This window comes from Onychomys torridus, chromosome 2 (assembly GCF_903995425.1).
Source record: "Onychomys torridus chromosome 2, mOncTor1.1, whole genome shotgun sequence".
Lineage (NCBI taxonomy): Eukaryota > Metazoa > Chordata > Mammalia > Rodentia > Cricetidae > Onychomys > Onychomys torridus.
In genome coordinates, this window is record NC_050444.1 from 36,211,628 (window position 1) to 36,235,988 (window position 24,361).

At 44.7% G+C, this 24,361-nt stretch overlaps 1 protein-coding gene across 1 annotated transcript in view; it reads left to right on the forward strand.

Annotated features, from left to right (window-relative positions):
* Ncoa2 (nuclear receptor coactivator 2) overlaps positions 1–24,361 on the forward strand; it is a 245,191-nt gene that overhangs the window by 179,668 nt on the left and 41,162 nt on the right. Inside the window, exons 5-6 of the mRNA XM_036178914.1 lie at positions 19,698–19,801; positions 23,025–23,202. Of these exons, the coding sequence (XP_036034807.1) occupies positions 19,698–19,801; positions 23,025–23,202 (282 nt within the window). The remainder of the gene's footprint in view (positions 1–19,697; positions 19,802–23,024; positions 23,203–24,361) is intronic.

Sequence of the window (24,361 nt, forward strand, 5' to 3'; positions counted from 1 at the left end):
GCTGCCACCATTGAGGTGTGTAGCATGAATCTTAACAGGTTTTATTAATAAGAACAAACCCGAAGCCAGTTATTGGAGTGAATGCTGGAAGATCAGAGAAGCAGAACAAGCCACAGCTATCTCACCTTGCTAGTTCCTCAGGTGATCCTGTTTCCTCAGGCTGGAAACTTCTGAGTCCTCATCCTAATGGCTCTCAGCTGAACGGTGTTGCTCCAAAGCCTGAACACTTAACAAACCAAATGCTTAACTAACTGCATGCTTTTTCTCCTTTAATTCCTGGTCCTCACGCCTTATATACTTTTCTCTTTCTGCCCACACTCCTTGGGATTAAAGGCGTGGTCACCATGCTTAGCTGTTTCTACAGTGGCCTTGAACTCAGAGATCCACCTGGCTCTGCCTCCCAAGTGCTGGGATTAAAGGCGTGCACCACCACCGCCCAACTTCTGTTAGGGCTTACTCTCCCCATTTTCTAGCCACCATTTTTGGCTTTGTTCTAGTGGCTGTCTGTTCTCTGACCCCAGATATGTTTATTTCGGGGAACACACAATATTTCAGGGAACACAATACCCACCACAGAGGTGGGAGGCCATACTGGCAGAGGGCTTACTTTGTCCTAGGCACAGCTCTGTGCACTCCTTGTCTCACTTCATCTGTACAATGCCCCCGTAGAGGGAGTCTGCTTAGTCTCTCAGGCTTCCAGGACACAGACTCGGGGTTAGGGCTATACTTGTCTAAAGCTACGCAGAGAAGAGAAAACTAGGACTCAGATTCTGGATCTCTACCCGGTTCCCACGCCTGTGTCTGCAGTGAAGGATAGTGAGCCCGTCATCCAGCTCTGTTCTTGTGGTTTTGTCTGCCACTTGGAGGAAGTTGTTCTGAGTGAATTGGGTAAGTGTGGAATCAGCTGTTGCTTAGGATGCTTCAATTACTTAGAGGAATATTTCTTACAGATCTCTGTTTTAAGGGATGGTATACGTGTTCAAGGCAGGTCAGGTTTTCAAATAAGACACAAGAACATACACACACATACTATTAGAAAAATCCCAAGAAGCAGAAGGCTGTGTGTGGGAGGCATGGGGACTTGCTGATATTTAGCTGAAAAAAAAGTTGCATTCTAAGCTTGTTTTAGAGTGTTTGTTTTATTCCGTTAGTTATGAAGGAACTGTGTCAGGCTGGAGTTCTGTCGTCTCCTCGTTCCTATCTGTCCATCTTACTAGTGCAGACTCAGAGCAGGCCTGGCCTTATCAGAAGGCATATTTCAGGAAATAGACTGGGGACAGTGCAGACTTTGCTGACAATCACTGTGACCACCCCAGTAGTCATTGCCTTATTGGCCAAAAGACTGCATGTGAGGTCCAAGGGTCACTGTCTACCAGACCATAATGTGCAGTAACTTTTAAAGCGCCACCTAGAAAATGGCGTGGTGAGATTTCAGGTATCGATGCTTAAATTTTCAGTATCTGTTACAGCATGAAATGATGCCTTTCTGTGCCTGTGTTTCTCTCTTTTGCCATTTTGTCCAAAAGACAGTCTCCTCTTCAGGACTGCCAATCTGAGCACCTCAGTCAGGTTAGCATTCTGCTGCACCTGATCACTGCACAAGTGAGACATTTTGTCTTGTATAGATAAACAAAAATGAAACAAATACTGCCTTCTCAGTTATGGCCAGGGCTGGACTTTTCCGAGGCCTGAAGAGACTCTCTCTCGTACAGCAGTGGTTCCTTGTTTATGCCTGTCTATACAGACAGACGCGTGCAGGTCCCTGCATTTTGTAAGATACCAAATGTTATAATTATTACATCTGATGGGGGGTTAGAGCTTTCATAATTTACATGATCATTCTAAACCATTCTGAATTAAGCTTACCACCTTAAAATCCTTTTCCTTTGACAGACCATCTTCAGTTTGAAGATATTTTATGTCAGATCAGGAAAGGAAAATAGAGGGACTTTTGTTTGAAATAATAATATTAGGGAGCTTAAATTAGCAGAAATCAAAAGAAATGAAGTGTGTTTGTTTCTTAGACTGTATGAAAGTAATAACATGTCTGATTGAATTGGTGAGTCTCTTTTCCTTTCTCTTGTACTTTCTTAACTCGCTGGCAGTCTTCAGCCTAAAAACTTTCTTCCTAATATTTATTTCTAACTAATAGTTTGAAACAGAAGGTATTTTCCAACAAAACAATGCAGTGGGTTTGTTGTTGTTGTTTGTTTTGTTTTTTGGGGATTTATGAATGATTAGATTATTCCTGGACCTATCCCTAGAGTCTGTTATCACCAATAAGGCTTCTACCTTGAGCGTCCATCATTATCTGAGGAATAAGTATGTACAGATAGAATACAGATATAGGCAAGACGCACACTGTTTCAGAAGCATTGCTGAGTTTCCAACAACCACTCTTCCTGCTATGTCAAGTCTAGGTGTGAGCCTGTGGGCCTCCACTTTATCAGTGTTCGAAAGAACCTTTGTACCCTCAAAAGTGGATCCGCTTCCTGATGTTTATTATAGAGTCGTGGGCATGAAAGAGGCTAATTCATCAGCACATCCTTGTAGTTCCTAGGAAGAAGTGTTCTGGCATTCCAGAGAGGCCCGAGAAATGGCTTCTTTCTGCCCTGCTTTTGGTTCCATCTGGGCTTCCACTTGTCACACAGCACTAGTTGAGACTCTCTTCAGAAGGGCAAGTGGTGGTAAGGTCCAGACCTGGGATGTGATCAACATGGAGACCAGCCATGGGTACTGATAGTCCTGACAGCAGCAGGCCTGCACTCCTGGACTAATGACATGTCTTCAGGTTAGGCCAGCTACTGCCCTCCTGGGAAATTCCTCATCCTTTAGTCCATCACATGCACCAAATTAAGGTTCCGATGGGCCGGGTCCTCAAGCAAATGCTCAACTCTTTTGTAGTTGTCCAAACATTGCTACCCCTAGTGAGAAAGAAAGGAAGATTTAACGTGTAACATGAGAAGGAAAAGCCAGACTTGAGGCAGTCTTCAGGCCTTGCCGTGAGTTCCTCTTCAGATGTCCTCTGAAATGTAAGTGAAGTGCTGTCTGGCCTTGGTCTACATGCTGTCTTTCCTCTTCCGAAACTCCCAGTGTACTTCTTTTTATCTCAGTAGACCTGTCTGTGGGCCTCCACCTCCTGTAAAGACTCACCAACTGTAACTTTCTCAGTGCTCTGCCCCCCTCCCTCCTCCCCATTTTCTTAGGTTGTTTCTTTCTCTGTTTGTTTTTAATTTTTCAGAGGGGTGGGGTTGAGACAAGGTTCTGTTATGTAGCTTTGGCTGGCCTGGAACTCACTGTGTAGCCCCAGGCTGGCCTTAAACCCACAATACTCCTGTGGGCCTCCCAAGTTGCTGGCATTACAGGCATGCACCACCATGCCCAGCTTTCTTTCCTGGGGTCCTACTGAAGGAGACTCCCAGTACGTCTTAGGTTACATGAAGAATTAGAAGAAAGGGCAATCTGTTTTCGAAGGCAACTTGGGCTTATTTCCTGGGAGTTCTTTGGGCCTTGGGAGTGTGGAGGAAGCCTCTGCAATCTGAGGGTATGGTGTTTTGTCTTTTAGTAATGAAGTATATATCCACATTACCCGACTACAATGGACATTGAAGTTTAGAATCCCCACCTTAGTGTTTCCAAAGCTTGGCAATTTTATCTCTGATATTTGTCTATTCAGTATAATAGGCAATAATGTGTTTACTGTCTATTCTCAGCCTGTAAGACATGACGGAGCTATTTCAATATAAGTATACCAATTATGAACAGTTTAATTGTTTGTTTGTTTCTTAAAATGATGTTCTGGGTGGAGGGGTGGGGATTGTGTGTGGATTCTGTGTACAGCCCCAGATGTGCCTCCATGACCTCCTCAGTTACTTCCCTTTCTCGTGAGTCTTTAGCAGCATTACCAGATTATCATTTCCTTTAAATGCCCCACCCCATTTTCTTCTTTTATCCTGAACTAGTCAAGCTGCATGCCCTTCTTCTCCCGTGTCCTCAGCTCTCCTTCCTAGAAGACAACAGTGGTACTAGCCCCTATTCCATGTCCTCTGCATCAACCTTTCAGTAGTGTCCATGGAGCCTAAAACCAACTCTTGAAGATCAAGATTTCAAAGATGTTCCCAGCTTCCCTCTTAGAATACACATGATGAAAGAGCTAGGCACCTGTGGGTTCCTGTTTCACTCTTGATTTAGTGGCTTAAGCTTTTCTCAGAAAGGAGGGGTCCTGTACCTCATTGCTTACATTAACCTTTATAGTTAAGTGAGGCTGCATGCATTTTTCTAAGTCCATAATTTATGAGTTTAACTTAGGGAATTTAACAAATTACTCTTTATTAAAGTAGGATTTTAGTCTGAATTTTTGAGACATGTAAGTCTGATTTCCTCAGCAGTTGAATTTATCGAGAGAGGGTAACAGAAGAGATCATTACTTCTTATTTAGCCTTCACATTTTAGTTTCCAAAATTTTTTTTTTTTGAACTGCTACACTTTCAGAGAACTCATTGGATGGAGCCTGTTAGCATGCTGGGGTATATATGTTGTTCTGGTACACTTATGGAAGTTTATTATTAGCGAAGTAACCAGCCTTGTCCTTTTCTCTCCCTGATGAAATAATTCTTGTTAGAGATCTAAGGTAATGAGTCTGCCCATTGATAACTAAAGAAAAGACAAGTCAGCATCCTGGTCAGTGCTGTTTCTTACACTCAGCTGTTCAGCCAACTAGCTCTGCCAGCTAAACAAAGAAAGTATTCATGAATGAGTACTGCAGCTAACACAAATGGTCAGTTTTCTGTGTTCATGTGTTCCTGACACGGTAACCGGTAGTTTGCTCACTCTGTTTTAATGCTCACCTTAACTGTAGCAGTATGCTCAGACAAAGCCTTATTCATTTTGAGTTTTGTTCTCCTACTATTCAATACGTGAGTCCTCCAAAAGTAGGAAATAGTACTTTTTTGTAATGGAAATTACAAAATCAAATTCCACAGCTGATTTGTGTGATTGGATTTAATGTTCTTTGAGCCAGCCCAGCCCACATAAAGAAACCTGTCTGTTGTTTTCCAGAATGGATAGCATCCCTCCCTTTTCTTGGGTGTTTACATGGTTAGCAGTTGTGGCGGGGGTGGGGGGATCAAAGATGGAGAACCAGTGTCTGGTTCTACGACTTGACAGACCTTGAACCTGTCTGGATTCAACTAGATGGCTTCCACATGGCATAGCAAGTACCCTCAGCCTTGTTAGGGAAGTGCAGAGGGAAACCAGCTTGTTTTTTTTTTTTTTTTTTTTAATTTCCTGAAGGAAATGGTACCAGTTGAATCAAAAATGCTATGTCCCCATCCAAGGAAGACAGTGGCACCGATCCCTCCATGTTGGAACTGTAGCCAAGCCCACTCCATTGGACGGTTGAAGGAGATTTTGATTAGACTTGTCCAGAGGAAAAGGGACAGGGTTTTCCCCATCTAAGACAAATGACATTACTCAAAAGCAACATTACTGTAATGTTTTAAAAAGGAACTTCTGGGCTAGTGATACAGCTGAGCAGGTCAAAGCTCTTGTTGGATAGCCTGAGTTCCCAGGACCACGTGGTAGGAGAGAACCCACGCCCACAGGTTCCCTATGATGTCCAAAGTGAAGTACTCCTGTATTGTCCCAGTATTCGCTGGAACAAATTTATATATTCAAGATTACTATTGATAACTAAAGAAAAGACAAGTTACTGTTTTACTGACTTTGGCTTTAGATTTATTCATAGAAAAACTATAGAGATATTATAATAATAGTAGTATCTCAAAATAATTCTGATAAAATATGCTCCTGATTCAGTTTCTATCTTATCATGGGGTATGTAATATTCATTCCCTCTAGAAGAAACATGTCTACATCCTCTGTGGCATAGAATTAATAATCTGTCCATTCTATTTTTAAGCCTGAACAGTTTCAAATTTTGCCATAAATTTTTATCTTTATGTTTTGGGAGTTTCTTTTTATTTGTAGCTTATGAACAGCTCCTTTGGAGACTGTTTGTAATCATCCATGCAGGATAGTACTGCTTGACACCTGTCTTCTGTAGAGCCCAGAGTGTCCACATGCATTATTTCATGAAGCCTGACAACGCCCCTGTGGAGCAGGGATGTTTTGCAGGCGATTAGGGGTTGCTTTGCTGCGTCAGCAGCGCCTTACAGCATTATGGTAAGCTAGAAAAGATTGAGGTCAGGTACTAACTTGCTCTTGGGGAAACCCTATGTGCAACCAAATATTTTCCTTGGCGATTCAGAGCTGACAACTACCTCTGTTCTCTTTTCTCCAAAGCACAGTGTTCACTAATGTAATTTAAAAAGACAACAACAAACAGCACATTTTGAAGAAGCCTATCTGAGACAGTGTGTGGTTTCGAGAGTCAGGTGAACGAGAAGGATAGGAGCCCAGCACCTCCTGCAGTCTAGGCTGGAAACGTCCGAGAAAGACTGCCTCCTGCTCCCACGGGGCCTCTCCCAACTGGTCTGTTTCCACCCTGTCTATCTTCAGCCACGTTGTCTGCCTCAACTATCCTGCAAGCTGGGAGTTCAAGGCCAGCCTGGGCTACAGTGTGAGTTCCAGGAAAGGCACCAAAGCTGCACAGAGAAACCCTGTCTCAGAAAAAAAAAAGAAAGGAAAGGGAAGGGGAGGGGAGGGGAGGGGAGGGGAGGGGAGGGGAGGGGAGGAGAGGAGAGGAGAGGAGAGGAGAGGAGAGGAGAGGAGAGGAGAGGAGAGGAGAGGAGAGGGAAGGGAAGGGAAGGGAAGGGAAGGATACAGTTGTAGTAAAGCAGTAATGACCTTAATTCAGGAACCTTTGTAAAGGACCTTAATTTCATTTGACCTCAGCGGGCAAATTGTGGCAACCTCTTTGCCTGTAGTTTTCTGGGCTCTGAAATATGCAGGTACCAGCAAGTCCTCTCTGCTTCTGCCACCTGGTTGAAACATGGCAGTCTCCAAGTCAAGCTGGCCACTTACTTGCTTTGTACAGTTGTGAATTGTAAAGTGCCTGCTGCTTTCAATAGTTGTGGGCATTTGCTGATGACTTGGTCGCTGCCCTCCCTTGTCAGTTACAGGAAAGAGCTCATGCTGTAAGAAGGGTCGCCCCTGATCCCGTGTGCCCTGTTGTCTTACTGCTGAAGCCTTAGCAGGAGTTCTTCTTCCCCGGATGTCCATGGCGTGGGGTGCACTGGCAGTGGTTAAGGGGCATCCAGAAGACCCATTCGGACATTATGTCCATGCTGCTTCCCATCTTTCCTCTCCACACTGTTTCCCTCGTCTCTTGTTCAATGTAGTGCTGTTCTCTGCAACCACAGTGTGAGTATGCTTCTCAAAGCCCATGAATACAAAGCAGGTGGTAGGTAGGGCTGGAGAGACATCGAGTAAAGACTTGCTACTAAGCCTCATTCATTCCCAATTCACCAAAACCGAGTTTGATCCCCAAAACCCACGTGGTGGAAGGAGAGAACCAACCCCACAAACTGCCCCCGACTTCCACACATACATACATACAAATTAAATAAATAATACAATTTTTTTGAGGCAAAAAAAAGTAAAACACCTTTTCACTGTTCAGCTGCCAGGATTACACACTTTTCATCCCTCCTTTCTTTCAGAAGAATAAACGTGGAGTTTTCTAAGCTGTGTTCCTCTGTGATGAGGATGTAAATTCTTTTGTCATATCATTTGTCTATACTTGTCTGTCTGCCTGCCTGCCACATGTTAGGTAGCCTCCTTCTCATGAGTGGTTCCTAACAGGTGGTTGTTTCTTAAATCTTCGCTAGCTGAGCATGGTGGTGCACACCCTTAATCCCAGCACTCGGGAGGCAGAGCCAAGTGGATGGCTGTGAGTTGGAGGACAGCCTGGGCTAAATGGTGAATTCCAAGCCTGCAAGAGCTTCACAGTAAGACCCTGCTGAAATACAGCAACATATCCCTCCATTCCACCCCACCCCAAAAACAAACTTTTTTATGAACCAGAGAGAAAGGAAGCATACAAGATAGTGAGCCCTCCATGGAGGCAACTTGGCATTCACTGGACAAGTCACTAGGCTATGAACTCCACCCACTCTCACATCTCAGTTAGGCACTACGTTTGTATAGGTTCTTGTTTTTTGTCTTGGTGACCACCTTGCTGAGGTGAACCAGATAGAACCAGATTCCTGGCTACTGAAGATATGAAAGACTTAGGTGCTTTGTAAGAGTTTCTGGAAAACTAATTGTGGCGACTTGAACCTGTAATCCCTACTCTCTCAGGTGGAGTTCAGAGTTAGCCCGAGCTACAATGTATGAGATTTTCCTAGAGGAAAGCCCCTCCTGCACTGTGTGACCTGTGACCCTGGAGTAGAGTCTATGAACCCTGGCCCTCTGAGCTCCTTTCTGAGGAGCTCTAGACTTAGTCCGGAAACCTTGCCTTTGCTATGGTACATGAGACTGCTTAGTTGGCTCACTGAGTGGCCAATCCATTCTCTTGTCAGTGTGTGCTTGCTCAGATGACATGACTTGATGTAATTTGATGTTTTAGTTCTCCAAATTGGATGATTTTGTGCTTAATTATCAGCTTTTCTGCATAGGGGGCTTTAAATTGGGAACACCTGCTTTTTTAACTCACTTAGTAGTGAGGTCCTCCCGTGGATGCTCAAGGCTGGGGTGAGAGAGCCTGGAATGGGCAGCAAAAAGCAGAAGAGATGGGAGTGACAGCCCTGCGGTATTGTTGGCACCCAGCGAGGGAAGCAGTCTCTGGAATGGAATCCAGTGTGGTGCTGTAGAGAGAGACTAGAGAGGTGCCCTGGTGGAGAAGACAGGAGAGAAAAGTAGGCTGGTCTGAGTCAGGAGCCGGAAGCTGTGGGGCTCCTTGAGGGGATGGCCCCAAAGGCAACTGAGGGTTGGGTGCCAAGGTGGTGCTCAGGCCCCCAGTGCCCAGGGAGGTCCCCCTGGCAGTGGCTTCAGTTGGGTGATCTGAGGCCCCAGAATGGAGACTTTGAGTGCTTCCTGAAGAGTGGACCCTGTGCCAGGTGACGGAAACGGACTAGCCAGCCCTCTTTCCTTACGTCCTGTTTTCCTTCTCGGTGGCTTTACGGACTCTTCATGGAGCCCAACTTTACTGTTGTCTGTGGATCTACACCCTGAGTTGAGCATCCTCTCCAGGGCTTGGTGAGCCCTTCCTCTAGCTAAACAGACCTGCTAGAGCCTTCCTAATGCTGCAGCCCTTGAGTACCGTTCCTTGTACTGGGCTGACCCCCAACCATGACATCATTGTTGTTGCTACTTCATAACTGTAATTCTGCTACTGTTATGAATCGTAATGTAAAAATTTGTGTTTTCTGGTGGTCTTAGGAGATCCCCAAAGGGGGTGTGACCCACAGGTTGAGAACCACTGTACTTGATAGTTCTCATGCATGACTGTTGCTAGGGCCCAAACCTCCTCCAGCTTTGGGAAGGGCAAGAAACTGGTAACGTTGGTTTTAACACTAGATTCCCAGCAAAAAATAACACTCTGTTAAACTAAAAAAAGTCTCACTCCCTCCCTCCCCCACCTTTTTGTTCTGGGGATTAAATCTGGGGTCCCGTGTTCTAAGCAGTCTACTCTAGAGCACATCCCATAGCCCCAGGCTTATTTCCTTAAGAGCTGGTGTGACTAGGAAAGTCTGTGTTCCAGTAAGAAGCCTGTGATGCCTAAATCACTTTCTTAGATATTGTGGCTTCCCAGGTGAGAATCTGGATCAATGCAATCGGTTTGATGGGATCTCTCAACCTCTGAAACTGTCACTGTAGGGCGACCTCTGGAGCATTTCCTTCCTTAGGAGTGCTTTTCCCAGTGGCCCTGCAGCCTTAGGAGTCATCTGTCCTAAGTGCCATCGATGGGCTGCCTTTCTGTCTCTACTCACTGTGATTCCAAAACTCGGTCTCCACATACACACCATCTAGCTAGTACACAGGATAGCTTTGCAAAATACATTTTTGCTGGGTCTGCAGATCCTGGCTAGTTTGAATTCAACTCAGCCCCTGCTGTGAACCATTCAGTATTATCACAGTATTGTTGAGCACTTACTATGTGCCGTGGAGTGGAAGAAGGGCCTGGGATGAGTAGAGCACTGGGGTGGGGTAGCCACCAGGATAGCAAAACCAAGAGGCTCAAAGTTGTTGAAATGAAGCCTTCTGCAAAGGGAGGTGTTCGTCAGAGAAGGTGCTGGGGGCAGGCCTGCTATGGAGCAGAGTGGAAAACAACATTCCTAGTGAGGGGTTTTCCATGGTGATGAGCAGGACAATGATTTGAACAAATGTTTGCATGCCCCTAGGCCTGTCTTTCTCAAAATTTTAGAAATAACTTTTTATGTAATTTCTGTCTTTCAACAGAGATATTGTGACCATAGTATTACCTGTTTAGGAGAAGCTTTTGAGTAAGCATGTGTAATTTATTTTTTTTCCCCTTTATGTATGGGTTTTTTGCCTGTGTATGTATCTGCACCATGTTTGTGCAGTTCCCTGAGAGGCCAGAAGAGGGCGTCCGATCTCCTAGAGCTAGAGTTGTTTGTGAGCCACTCAATGGGTTCTGGGAATTGAACCTGAGTCCTCTAGAAAAGCAACCAGTAGTGAGTGTATTTTAAAGAAAGTAAACATTTTTAAGGAAGGAAGTTTGTGTTTGAAATTTGGTCTTTTGAGAGGCTGCTTTTTTTCTATGTCCCTTCATCCAATTTCACCCTGCCCTTTTATCCTTTTAAAAAAAAATTATTCTTCTGTTTCTTGTTGAGATAGCTCTTAAAGCCTCCACTAATTACATTTTTTTTAATTTTGAGTGCATGTGTGGGTGTAGGTGTGTGTAGCACAAATCTATTGGTCTTAATAAAAACTCGGAATCAGACATCAGGTTGAAAGCTGAAAGATCAGAAAAGCAGAGCAGCAGCCACTACAAAGACTTCTAACCTCTAGGAATCCTCAGGCTGAAGGGGCGGGGTGCCAGTCTCCACCCTGCCTTATCACTTCCTGTTTCCTCCTCCCAAGTGCTGGCATTAAAGGTGTGTGCCACCACTGCCAACCTCTAGTGACTAGCTTTGCACTTTGATCTCCAGGCAAACTTTGTTAGAGCACAAACAAAATATCACCACGTGTGTGTGTGTGTGTGTGTGTGTGTGTGTGTGTGTGTGTGTGTGTAAGCATGTGCCAGGCACACATGTGTAAGTCAGAGGACAACTTGTAGGAGTCTGTCTTTCCACCATGTGGTCCCAGGGCTCAGACTTAAGTCAGCAAGCTTAGTGCTGATGGTGCTGAGCCATCTCCCTAGTCTCAGATTACTTGAAATAAGTCGTTTCCATAAGTCCCTTGCAGAACTCCTAGGGCATCAGGTCTGGGCTTTCAGTACCAGTGTGGTTTCCTTTTTCCTTCTGTGATGACCAGTGCAGCACAGGAATGTAACTTATCTAACTGAGCAAATGCTGAACGCTCATATGACTTCCAATGAAAGATGACCCAGTGTCCATTTACCTGTCCGTGAATCCCGACAGGTGGTGTGTGAAGTGATAATTAAAAGTTTCCTGTGGTTATAGGAGAGTGGATGGAGCTCTTGGGGACCCAGGCGGGTTCTAGCCAGTCTTACCCTGAGTCCTCCTTAAGTGTGCTATACTGTCCTGAAAGGCATTGTGCTAGCTGGCTTTATACTAACCTGACACAAAACGTAGTGATCAGAGAGGAGGGAACCAGAGTTGAGAAAATGCCTTCATAATGTTAGGCTCTCAGCAAGCCTGTGTGGCATTTTCTTAATTAGTGATTGTGGATGGTGCCATCCCTGGGCTGGTGGTGGTCTTGGATTCTATAAGAAAACAGTCTGAACAAGCCATGAGAGCAAGCCAGTAAGCAGCACCCCTCCATGGCCTCTGCATCAGCTCCTACCTCCAGGTCCCTGCCCTGCTTGAGTTCCTGTCCTGGCTTCCTTCAGTGATGGACTACAATGTGTGAGTGTAAGCCAAATGAACCCTTTCCTCCCCAACTTGCTTTTTTGTCATGGTGTTTTGTCTCAGCAATAGAAACCCTAACAAAGACAGAAGTGAAACCAAGTAAGCCCCCTTTCTCTGAAGATGGTGTCAGAGGATGTGGTTGGCTGAAATGGCCTTGGAATTGGTTGAGTTTGTTGGGTTTGTACAGAAGGGAAATCGTGATACGCTAAGTAGTAGAAGCTCAATGTCAGAAGTGAGGGAGGCAAGTTGGGGCTTAGGTTCCTCCCACTACTAAAGAAAGTGCAGCTGCATGTTTTTTAATATGCACGGCAGGAGATTTCAGAGCGCGATGATATATAGTGCATTAATGTTGAAAAGATAAACACATTTGGAGAGCACAGGAAGGGCCTTGTGTTTTTATGTTAGCAGAATGCTTCCTAATGAATAAGAATGTGCTGCTGGCTTCCCAGAGCCATATGGCAGCTTTTCTAATTTTAGTTGGGTGCAGATGCATAATTCTCTCATTTACCTTCTAGAACCTTTGAGATGCTGCCTAACTTTTCTTGTACTATTTAATCTAGAGTGCTTGGCCAGACACTGCCTGTCACTGTTTCCACGACGTCTTTCTTCTGCATGGGTCACACAGGTTGTACTGCCTCCTGATTTGGAGTCACTTAATCTGAGGCCAGCCGGGTCTTAATGGAACACAAGGTGGAAACTGTGTGTGTTCCCAGGAGAATCTTAGGGTTGCTATGGAGGTGATTAGATGCCTGTTTGACATCAGTCCACTGAACAATTGATAGATTTCTGAGTGAGTGCTTCTACTCACTTTAAAGCAGTGGAATTAATTATAAAACCTGTACAATGTGTCTGGTTCATTTTAGCCAAAGATTCTGATGCTTTAAATAACTTGGATTCAGTAAAAGCAGTTACCTTCATGCTTGGCCTAACGTGAAAGTCATTGAAACTTTTAATTGGCTTTCACGTCAAGGGTGGATCTCCACAGAAATGTTTCTGTATGTGTAAATGTCTGCGGATTATCTTTCAGCAGACAACATTTTCACAGAATGGGTACTGTTTGTGGAATTCTGTCTTTTTACAGCTAATGTCCATAAGCTTTCTACAGCCTCTTTAGATTATTTCACTTGAAAGGAAGGGAGGGAGGGAGGGAGGGAGGGAGGGAGGGAGGGAGGGAGGGAGACAAAGAGTGAACATTGGCTTCTCGGTACCATGAAATTGTACCACCCTGTCCCTGTCCCCGTGATGGGTAGGTATAAAGTAGCACCTAGGCTTCTAAGCAGTCCCTGATGGCTGCCACCTCTCTGCTGGAGTTAGAACTGTCCTGTGGCTAGCCATCCAAGCCATTCCTGCCCTCCCCATGAAGGGAGGGCCAGTATTCTGGCAGTGTTTTGTGGAAAGACTGAGCTTTTATGTTCTTAGTATGCTTGGCTAATAAACAAATGCACAAAACTAATGTATAAGCACCGGTACACTACCAGAGACCATAGAGGAATGTGTAAAGGTCTTTAACAAAACCATTTCATAATTCCCAAATATCTCATATATGCTTTCTTTAAAAATAAATTATTATTTTTTGGCTAGGCTCTATTTCTGGTTTATTGCTGTTCTCACCAGAAAACTGGAATTTTACTTTCAAATTTATGCCTTTACATGGCAGTGATAAAGAGCAATTTAATCCAGCCACTTCAAAGACATATTTTCCCGGTACTATTATTATTATTATTATTTCTAGAGATCAAATGCCCCACCTTTTCTTTTGTTCTCAGAGAAAGCACGGGTAATAATTACTTATGAAAAATATGGAATTTAATATTAATGATTTTCCCCAGTTTGTGGTATGACTCATCTTAACACAGTCCCTGAAGAGATGGGATTTGTTCTTTGCTTTGAAACTGGAAATCTAATTAATTGGTATTGGATTTCTGGAGTGCAGGCAGATGGAGGAGGGAGAGGGCGGATGTCCCGTAGCAGCCACCCAGGAGGACAGGAGTAGTGAACAGGCGCTGGAACAGGGTGTGGAAGGGTTCTCCAGCCAGGGTTCGGCATTTGTGAAACAGCTGCTAAGCAGCAGCTCGTTCATGATTTTCAGAAATCTTTTGGAGAGCAGAGAAGAAAAGGAGAGAATATGGCCTTCTATGGCCTTTGTTGTTATTCTCTCAGGTCACATCTTTATCTAAAAAGAGTGACTGTCATGGCTAAGGCACAGCAGGGAGACATGATGAACTCATAGCACAGAGAGGACTCTCCAGTGTTAGGATGAGATTGCGTAAGGTTGTGATCATGTGAAATCTGGACCCAGACTTCCACTGGTGCCTCAACAACCAAAGGATATTTTTATAACAATGTATTTTTATAGTTAATGGATGCAAAATATAGAAAACTAAATATAGTTCATGACCGCTGAGCAAACTGCCTAATTTAAAAATATTAAATGGTATGTTCTAGTATAGTAATGCTGTACTTACAGAAGTATAAATATCTAGGGATTGAAGCTTATGTTTGCATGATTCATACAAACAGCATGCTCATCACTGCGCTGTCGAGATACAGCATATGTCCAGTTTACTGCACTTTGTCTGAGAGGACACCTCCTTCTCCTCTCTCCTCCAGCTTCCCCCCATTTCCTCTCCCCTCCCCTCCATCCTCTGCTTCTTCCTCCCTACCTCTTTTGCTCCTCTTGTTTCAAGGCTGAACTGAACATTGAACTAAAGTATCCAAATACTGTAAATTCAGGACCAGTTGAAATTTAATTCCAGTCGGGTCAGTAAAGCCATGTTTCTGGGTGTTTTGTATCACTTCACAGTATTGATTATTTTCATTTTCCTATTAAGAAGTGGCCCAATCATAAAATCAGTGCAGAACTGAACAACACATCGCACATTGTCTAGAAAATGAGTGTGTTCCCAACACTCTCATGAGAGGCTGGGGTCTTGGGTGCTGGCTTTATTTATCTGCTGGCGAGCAGTGAAAAGTTCCCTCAGCGTAACTTCCCTTGCCATTTCTCTGACACCTACTGGGGCTTCTTTCCAGTCACATGGTTCGCTAACAGAACTTTAGCCTCCTGGGGAAATTACTGTTTCGTTTTTGTTCACCACTTACTAGAACTCTAGATCATTTGACAACACTTAAGAATATTGGTTTTGGGGCAGGCAGTGGTGGCGCACACCTTTAATCCCAGCCTTGGGAGGCAGAGGCAGGAGGATTTCTGTGAGTTCAAGGCCAGCCTGGACTACAGAGCAAGTTCCAGGACAGTCAAGGCTGCACAGAGAAGACCTGTGGAGGGAGGGGCAGGAATGGGTTCAAGGCCTGCCTGAGACTTCTGGTAGCCTGATGGCACCCACCACGTGCACATCCTGCAGAATGCAACCCAGTCTTAACACACACAAAACGCGTTCAGCAGCATCCAGTCATTCCTTTCTTCTCTGAACTAAAACCGGTTCCCTGCAGCTCAGCTCTCCGTTTTCCAGTTCTGTTGAATGACACCTATTTTGCCCTCCTGGTGGCAGTGTGAGCTCTTGGCCAGAGGGTGGTTCTCCACACTTCACCCACTCACTTGTCAGAGACTGCTGAATGCAGCCCAGAGGTAACATCGCACTTGCTGTATGCACTGAGGTAGAATGCTCATGCTCTGATACTAGAATCACCTGCTGCCTTTTTCCTTTTAAATGTTTATTATTATAAGGAGATAACACAGCATATTTTGTTATTGTAAACAGATTTTTCTGGGTAATACTTAATTTTATCCAAGGTTTCCAGAAGTCTCCTACACAGACATTATCAGAGCTATGTCATCTCCTGGCCCTTGTTATATCTGATAATTTCAAAAAAACAAACTTCTGTGCTGACCTGCTCTTGATTCCTTGTATCTCTGTGTCTTTTCCTAAAGGTATAAAATGCCCTTCCTGAGCATGTTGCTGTAACTGTAACATTTACAACATGCAGGCATGAGGTTTATAGAAATGTTGGAGGTAACTGCCTAACTGAGTTATCAGGAAAGCTGTACAAATTACACAAAACTGCTAGTCGATGAATTTACTTCCTCAGAGGTGCATCATATCCTTTAGATACGTAACTCATAGTGTAGTTGCATTCACAGACAGCTATCACTAAGATATGTTATTTGACCCTTAAAGCAACAATAGTGCAGACCCCACAGAAGGCAATAGTTCACTCCTTTTGTGATATCAGAACCTTATATGACAGTAGGATTAGGTTTTCTAGCAAGCAGGAGAAAGAAGCTGAGCACCCGCACTCAATCTCCCTAACTGTGGAATGTGGCCAGCTGCCTCAGGCTCCACCATTACATCTGTGGTTCTTACCACTGTCCTCTGTCCATGTGCACCGACCTTCCATTTGTGAGCTAAAGTCATCTTTCCTTTCTTGTCAAGTATTTTCCTCACAACAGTGAGAAAAGTACCTAACATTCATGGTAACATAGATTTGAGGGTTATTTTCTTGACACTAATTTCTGTAATCTTAAGTTCAAGTAGTATTATTTTATTGTGTTTAGGGAGCAAATACTGTGTTTTTAAGATTAAAACTTTTTAAGGGCTGGAGAGAACGATTCACAGTTAAGAGCACAGGCTGACCTCATAGAGAGAGCTGTCAGTGATAGGGACAGTGTTCCCCTTCACTGGGTAGCTGTTGCCTCATCTCTCATTGCCCCCAACATTAACTTCAGTCAGGTGTCCCTCTCCACCTCCTTCTCTCCTTCCCTCCTTTAACCCAGAGCCTCACATTTTACAACTAAACTGCATGCCAGACTCAGGTAGGTCCATCATTTAAAAGGAATAAAGTAGAGAGATTTAACAGTGGAAGAATGGCCTGTGGGAGTAGGGCTGCATTGAAATTTCTATGTCAAGACAGGTGATCTCCAGAAACCCATAATCCTTAGCTCTGCCTGTCTCCTCTCTTCCCAGTCTTCTGCTGGTACCCTGAAGGGTTAGGGAAACAAAGGGGAAAATAATTTCCTATTCCCATCAACCTTCTAATTCACTTATTCTTGATGTTCTGGGAATTAGTACCAGGGAAACTCCTAATTTGTCAGCTAGGCATCAATACTTAGTGAATTCTTAGCCTACAGTGCTAGCCATTGAGAATACAGATGTAGTCCTCTTTCTGATAAATCTCTCTTCAAATGGGAAAGCCTTCCAGTGGGGCAGCATCCTGTTGGGACAGTTTTCTGTTTTGTGAACCAAAGGAGGCAAGAATATACAGATAATAATCTAAAACAGTAGTTCTCAACCTGTGGGTCACGACCCCTTGGGGGGTCAGATGACCCTTTCACAGGGGTTGCCTAAGACCACCAGAAAACACAGCTATTTATATTGCAATTCATAACAGTAACAAAATTTCAGTTATGAAGTAGCTATAAAAATAATTTTATTGTTGGGGGTCACCATACCATGAGGACTATATTAAAGGGTCACAGCATTAGGAAGGTTGAGAACCACTGCTCTAGATGTCTATCAGGCTCTCATGGCAAGGCAGGTCTTCCAAGTGTACCCACGTTCCCTAGTCTGAGACCTTCTAGGGAGGCCATCGCTGGTAGGAGAATACACCCCACAGACGGCGAGGAGGACAGGAAAGGCCGCAGTGTACTCATCCCAAGCAAGGGTCACAGCACCTATGCTCTCCACCCTGGAGAGGGAACTGAGGAAGGATGCATAGGGAGGCCTTGGCCCGAGTTTTGAGCTCTAGGACTAATGAAGCATGGAAACTTAATGTCTGAAGCATACAGGGGCCTCCATAAGGCGGTGATGGGTATAGGAGTCGGCCCACTGGGGGAGAGGGGCTACGCACAGGACAGCACACAGGGTCAGCACTACAGAGGAGAGGACGGCACTTGAGCAGAGTATTCCCTGAGACGTAGGTAAAGGATGTGAGGGCTCAGGTCCTGATCCTGTAGCTGTAGACAGAAGAGTGGGGATACTGGCTAAACACCAAGTACAACTGTGTGTGTTTGTTTAGGGTTTACATAGCAGGGCGGAGAGAGTGTGATACGTAAGTGACAGAGCTAGTCCTCTGTCCTGCGACAGGAGAAGAGGGATGCTTCCTGCTCTGAGGACAACAAAGTCTGTGCAGACAGCTCTAGGGAGTTAGCAGGGAAGGGAGCAAAAGATGCTACCAGTGACACCCACAGCATGCAGTTAGAGAGGCCACCAAGCCACATCTCTATCTGGGAGGGTGAGTCAGGAAGGTGGTCCAGCTGTCTGGAGAGGCAGGCCCAGTCCTGGGTTTTTGTTTTGGTGTGTTTAAAATCCTTTGTTATGCCAGGCAGTGGTGGTGCACGCCTTTAATCCCAGCACTCGGGAGGCAGAGGCAGGCGGATCTCTGTGAGTTCGAGGTCAGCCTGGTCTACAAAGCGAGATCCAGGAAAGGAGCAAAGCTACACAGAGAAACCCTGTCTCGAAAAACCAAAAACCAAAAAAAGGAAATCATTTGTTACATTTGTATTTGTTTTGTGTGTGTCCATGGGGAAGGATGGAGCTCAGAAGACAGCATTGTGGGAGTTGGTGCTCTCCTGCCATGTGAGTCCCAGATAGCAAACTCAAGGCATTAGGCATGACAGCCCCTGCCTTTACTTGCTGAGCCATCTAACCTAACCAAGCAGCTTGGTGGTTTCTAAAGTGTGTTTTACGTGTTGTTTGTTTTGACGTTGGCACACGCTGTGGTGCTCAGTGGCAGACACTGAAACAGGCCTTTGGGTGGTTTGCTCTGACCTAATAGTGGAGTAGAACTTGGCCTACCCAGTCACCTTCTCTCTGCTGGCAAACCGACATCATGAAGACTTCCCATTGGGAGCGGCTAGACAGGGAGGACCTCCGTATTTTCTACTTATTTTTAGCTTCCATAAATGTGGATTTAAGAGATTTCCAAAATGCTATATGAAATTGTTTTTACAAAAAAAAAAGTTATTACATTTATGAAAAAGCAAGTTGATTATGAATGCTAACTAGAGTTTTAGTTTATTGGTTTGGACTTTTATTTTTTGCATTTAGTTATAATGAAAATATGCAGCGTAAACAAGGATGTAATTTATTCAGTTTACAAGTAATTGACACTGCTTTTGTGTTGTTTTCTGGCAGGTGTGGCTATGTATGTTATGCTGTAAACTGACTTTACCATCCTTGAAGGAACTCATTTACACATGTATTGATAGCCCCACATCTTTTCTCCCGTGCACTTTTTACAAAGTGGTCTCATGCTGTTGGTGTCTTCAGCCCTGGGAATTTAAACCTAGGAGGGCGCTGTCCAGTGCCCCTGTAGAGTCAAAGCTCAGCCATTGGCGTTCCCCAAGCACCTGAGGGGGACGCCTCCTCCCCTGCTTTAAGTCATTAAGTCCTTTGAACAAGTTAGGTCAAGGCTTCTGTTATTCTTCCTCCAATGTGGAGGATGTGTCCCTAATTATGCTATGGAACTCTGAGCAGCAGACTACTGAATAGAAACTAATTGTGCCATAGTATACTACAGTTTCATAATCTAGGTTTTTAAAATGCCTGCTAGAGACCAGCACGAAACCTCTAAATTCATTTTCTCAGAAGCCTGAAAGGAGTTCTGATGTACATGGGGTGGAGGTAGAAGGTAACAGCTAGCTTCTCCTTCCAGACATTCCTCTGTTCCAGGGGCAGTGGGGATGTACTCTAACTCATTTATAGACACATCTGGCCCTGCTGGAGAGTTTGCTGTTATCTTCCCTCGGAACAGCACCAGTTTAACTTGCTTTTCTGTCTGTTGCAGAGAAAGCAGCAGCTGCCAACATAGATGAAGTGCAGAAGTCGGACGTGTCGTCCACAGGGCAGGGCGTCATCGACAAGGATGCGCTGGGGCCTATGATGCTTGAGGTTTGTGTTTTAAAATGTGTTCAGTATTCACATGCTGCGTTTCATTTCAGGTAAATACAATTTAAGGAGATCCCACACTCCTGTGCTCACTAATGTACGTGTCTGTGTTAGAGCCCCTGCCTCCTCCTGCACGTGTATGTTTGCAAGCCCAACACAGAAGTCAGTTAGCTGAGACTGCAAGCTGGCAGGCTTCCATTGTCCACTGAGCACCCTTTCCCACAGCTCTACTTAGGAGTCCTCTTAAGTTCTGGGGGTCCGATCCTCTGGTTCAGGATCCATGTGGGATCGTCGTGTGCCTTGCCTGCATACACAGCTTAAAATGTGAAAACCAAAGAGGTTGATGCTTCTCGGGCTGTTACTTCTGTCTAGCTCATTTGTCTCATAACCATGAAGCTTGAAATAGGATGAAGGAACTTTTTGAAAGCATAACGGAGTGGTTGCTCTTGGTGGCCTTAGGGCGGCTACTTATAAAATCTTATGAAGCTTATAAAATCTTCCCCAGTTCTGTTAACTAGTACTAAGCACAAAGTGCTTTGCTGTCCCTTTCTCAAAATGTACATCCTACATGTGGGACATGGTAAGATGAGAGGAAAAACACCGCTGAGTAAAGGAACCGAGATGCTGAGGTGTCAGTTATGTGAGCTCTCCCAGTGATTTGCTCTGCTGGGGACGTTCTGAGTTGAAAGGACCACGTGGCCAGGGCTGCAGCATTGTCCTCTCAGAAGCACCATGCCTGCTGCAGCTTTGGCCACGCGGGAGTAAGACCTGGCATTTTTAAAACAAAGCTAGCTAGTACTCTCTTGACCTTATTGTCCCTTTTCTCATAAGACAATTTTTGTTTTTTAGAAACCTAATTCAATAGGAACCTGCTGTCTAATTGGGGGCTGGAGATGGAAGAATAAAGCTCGCCTGACCGGTCTTTACATTTAAAAAATAACAAAATTCATTCCCTGGGGCTGAACCTGCTAGTGAAAGGCTTTAAATGACCTAGGTTGGCCCTTGTATGCAGGGGCACAGCACTTAATCGGATTTTCCATACTCATCACAGCCATAAAGGAACACATCCCATTCGGTTCTTAGAAACAGTAAAGAAGGTTGTGACCAGGTGACTATTTAGAATTCCATAAAAGAAGCAGAGGGCTTCCTTTGGAAAAACTTATGAATTGCAAGCAGAAATTTACTTGGGATTTTTCCCTATACCTGTTTGTTATGTCTGGGGAGAGCAAAGAACACTGGAGACTCCTCAGAAGACCTCTGAGGCTTCTAAAAAGAAATGCTTGGAGCAACCACAGGCGACGGCTGAGCCCTTGAGAACGAGTTCGTTAGTCATAGAAATTGGACTGCTGGGTGTCAGTGGCCCTGAACTCATAAAATCAAACCAAGATTTTTGCTGTTTGAAACTAATCTTCTGAGAATTGAGTGCATAGAGCAAGCACCTGTATAGAATCCTAGTACTAGATAAATATATTAGAGCAGAAGGACCCGAATCTAGTGGCTCATGGTTTAAATTGAAACCTTCATCCCTGTTTACATGTAATCAGTTAAACAGGAAAAGCATATTCTAGTAGAGCTGTTCCTAGGCATAGATGCACACTCATGCTTGCATCATAGCATAGTGGTTGCTAGGCAACAGGAGCAAATGTCCGCTTTTTTCATCAGAGCATATCATAGTAAGCTTTCAAAAAACACAAACAGCTTTAGAAGAGGAGCCACTTTCATCTTTCCGTTTTATTAGGCTACAAATCAGCCTTCTTACCAGGGTACCAAGCCGTAAGAAGTGGCATACTCTTTCAAAAGCCAGTGCTCGTGATTCAGGGATGAAAGCCTGAGAACATCTGCTGAGTGTCAGCAGAAGCAGTGAGCTGAAGAGGGAGGGGCACAGGGTCTGTGATGGGCATGTGCTCCTTCCTGTGCCCCTGCCAGCACACACCCGTGTACACCGGTTGGTGCAGCCTGTGTCTGTGCCAGTTATGTATTTAGATATAGTCTTGCTTTATCCTGTATGTGGCTCATATTGTAGAGGAAACCTGACAGACTATTTATGAAGAATCTAAACTGCAGCAGTGTTTTTCGTTGGGCTTGGTTTGCGGCTTGGCTCCATTGTTGTTTTGCTGGTTGTTATTGTGTCAAGACAGGTTCTTGACATGAAGCTCAGACTTGACTTGAACTCACGGCACTTCTGCCTTTGCCGCTCGGGTGCTGGGGTTGGAGATGTATGCCACCACACCCTGTTTGCTTTTCCTTTCTCTTGTAAACAACTTGTCGGCATTTGGCCCGTCTGTATCCACTGTATGTGGACTGGACATGGTGCATTCGTGTTACATAGACGTGTATCCTGCAGAAACTAAGTGGAGTAAACTGCCTGGGCAGGGAGCTCTGAGCAGACGTGTGAAAGGAGTGTCTGGACACGGAGCCATCACTGCCAGTGCAGACAAGGAGGGTCAGGCTTCAGTTAGGTCCCCTGCATTCCGCAGCGAATCTGCTCCTGACTTGACTGTTGGAGCAGAGGACACCAGAATGATACAGTGTGCCGACCGCAGAGGAAACATACCTGTGGCTGTCATTTATCTCCACTTCCTACTACTGTTTAACTCACCTTTCTGTGATCTGGACTGACACCAGGGAGACAGCCCGTTACAGGACCCATGCTACCAACACGTAGAGAACTTAGGCGCCAGAGACCCTGCCCAGATCCTTCCTTACACACCAGACAATGAAGGCCGGATGTTGCTTTGAAGGTCTGAGACCATCTGTGATTTCACTTAAACCCTGGCCACTTTGAAAGTTGTAAAAATTAGGGGATTTCCCCTGATACTTATTTTTAAACTGAGAAAAAAAAATGATCACCGGCCCCTTCCTCTCACTGCATACCATGCAGAAGTGTGGAACAAAGTGATGGTGTATGGGCTGGTGGAGAGGGCTCTTGAGCTAGCCTTGTAGAGTCTTTCTATCCTGGTCTGAAAAACAGATAAAGTCCTACATGTATTTATTTACCAACGTTTATTTCCTGGTAGATTAACAGACATGGTGTTTACTTTTTGGTTCTAACAAGAGACCCTTCTCTAGCCTCTCTTCCACTGACTGGAATGAAATCATTTCTATTTCCCAAGAGAAAGTGTGTTCATTGTTTCTGAAAACCAGAAGGGCAAGGAAACCCTGTTTCCCTTGCAGAGCATGGCTGTCATGTTGTGGCCTTTCTAATACAGGTGGTCTTTCTCCTCAGGCCCTCGATGGGTTCTTCTTTGTAGTGAACCTGGAAGGCAATGTGGTATTCGTATCAGAGAATGTGACACAGTACCTAAGGTATAACCAGGAAGAGCTGATGAACAAAAGTGTCTACAGCATCCTGCATGTCGGGGACCACACTGAATTCGTCAAGAACCTGCTGCCAAAGTCCATAGGTAAATGTCAGCTGATGCCCCCCAGCCCCCTTACCCTTGTACATATTTTCTTGGTGACAGTGAGTAGGTAGAACTGTGTTGTGTCATGGCCATGACATCAGCTGTAGGTATTCCAGTAGGAGTCATGGATGCCAATGCTGATCCTGAATGAAGGATCCTGTTGATCTTAACGTAGGAACTATGTGAAAATAACTCAGAAAATAATAGAAATTAATAATTTTTAATAAATAAGACAAGTTGAAACCCTTACCTACATCACCCACTGCCCACCAACTTGGATAGTCGGTTTTGCTCTGGCCATCTAAAAAATGGGCCGTGGCATGTTAAGATCTGGCTCTCGTGGACTTCTCTGTATAAAAGATGGTATGTTTGTGAGGTGCGAGTGCCCCAGTCTGGAGGTATTGGCCCCAGGTTTTTCATGTTAGTCTCTTGAGCAGCTCTGCAGTGTCATCGCAGGGCTTAGCCTATTGGTGAAATTATTAAGGCCATTCCACATGGCTGTCCACTACATTAGCCCATCCCCATCTCAAGTTTCCTGGCATCCACTTGTTCCAGACACTACAGAAGTACACATGGCAGGTGTGGGCCAGCACTGGCAGTGGGCACCTCAGTGTGGTTATTTTTTAGGATTTTTACTTAAACTGTTAAGAACATCTTCACAGATAAAACGACGTACGTGTTTTAGTGGGGAATAAGGTCAGGTATGAATCTGCAAGTATCCTTTTACTGTTTTTATGTGCTGGTCTTAAAATTAGCCAGTAAATAGGAAAGATCCTTCTTGCCTACCGTTATGGCCAGCCTTGCCTCATGAAGATAAAATCCTTTGTTTTACCATGACTAGAGCAGGCCTCCGAGATTGTGGGCCCTGTGTGGGATCTTGTGTTTCATTCCCTGGTAAATACATAAGAAGAACAGGTTTCATAGTTGAAATGACTAATTTTTCAGTCTCTTCAGTAATGTTCTGTTCCTCAAAGGACTTATGCTTCTTAATTTTCCTGTCTGAGAGCCCTCCCTTTCTCCACGCTGCTCCTTTTCCTTTAGTCTCCACTTTCCGCTTCATCTGGACCAAGAACTTCCACTCTTCTTTGCTGGCTCTGTGTGGCCTCCATTGAATAGCTTTCCCAAGTGCTGACAGAGAGGTGAGCCATGTCTGCCGAGC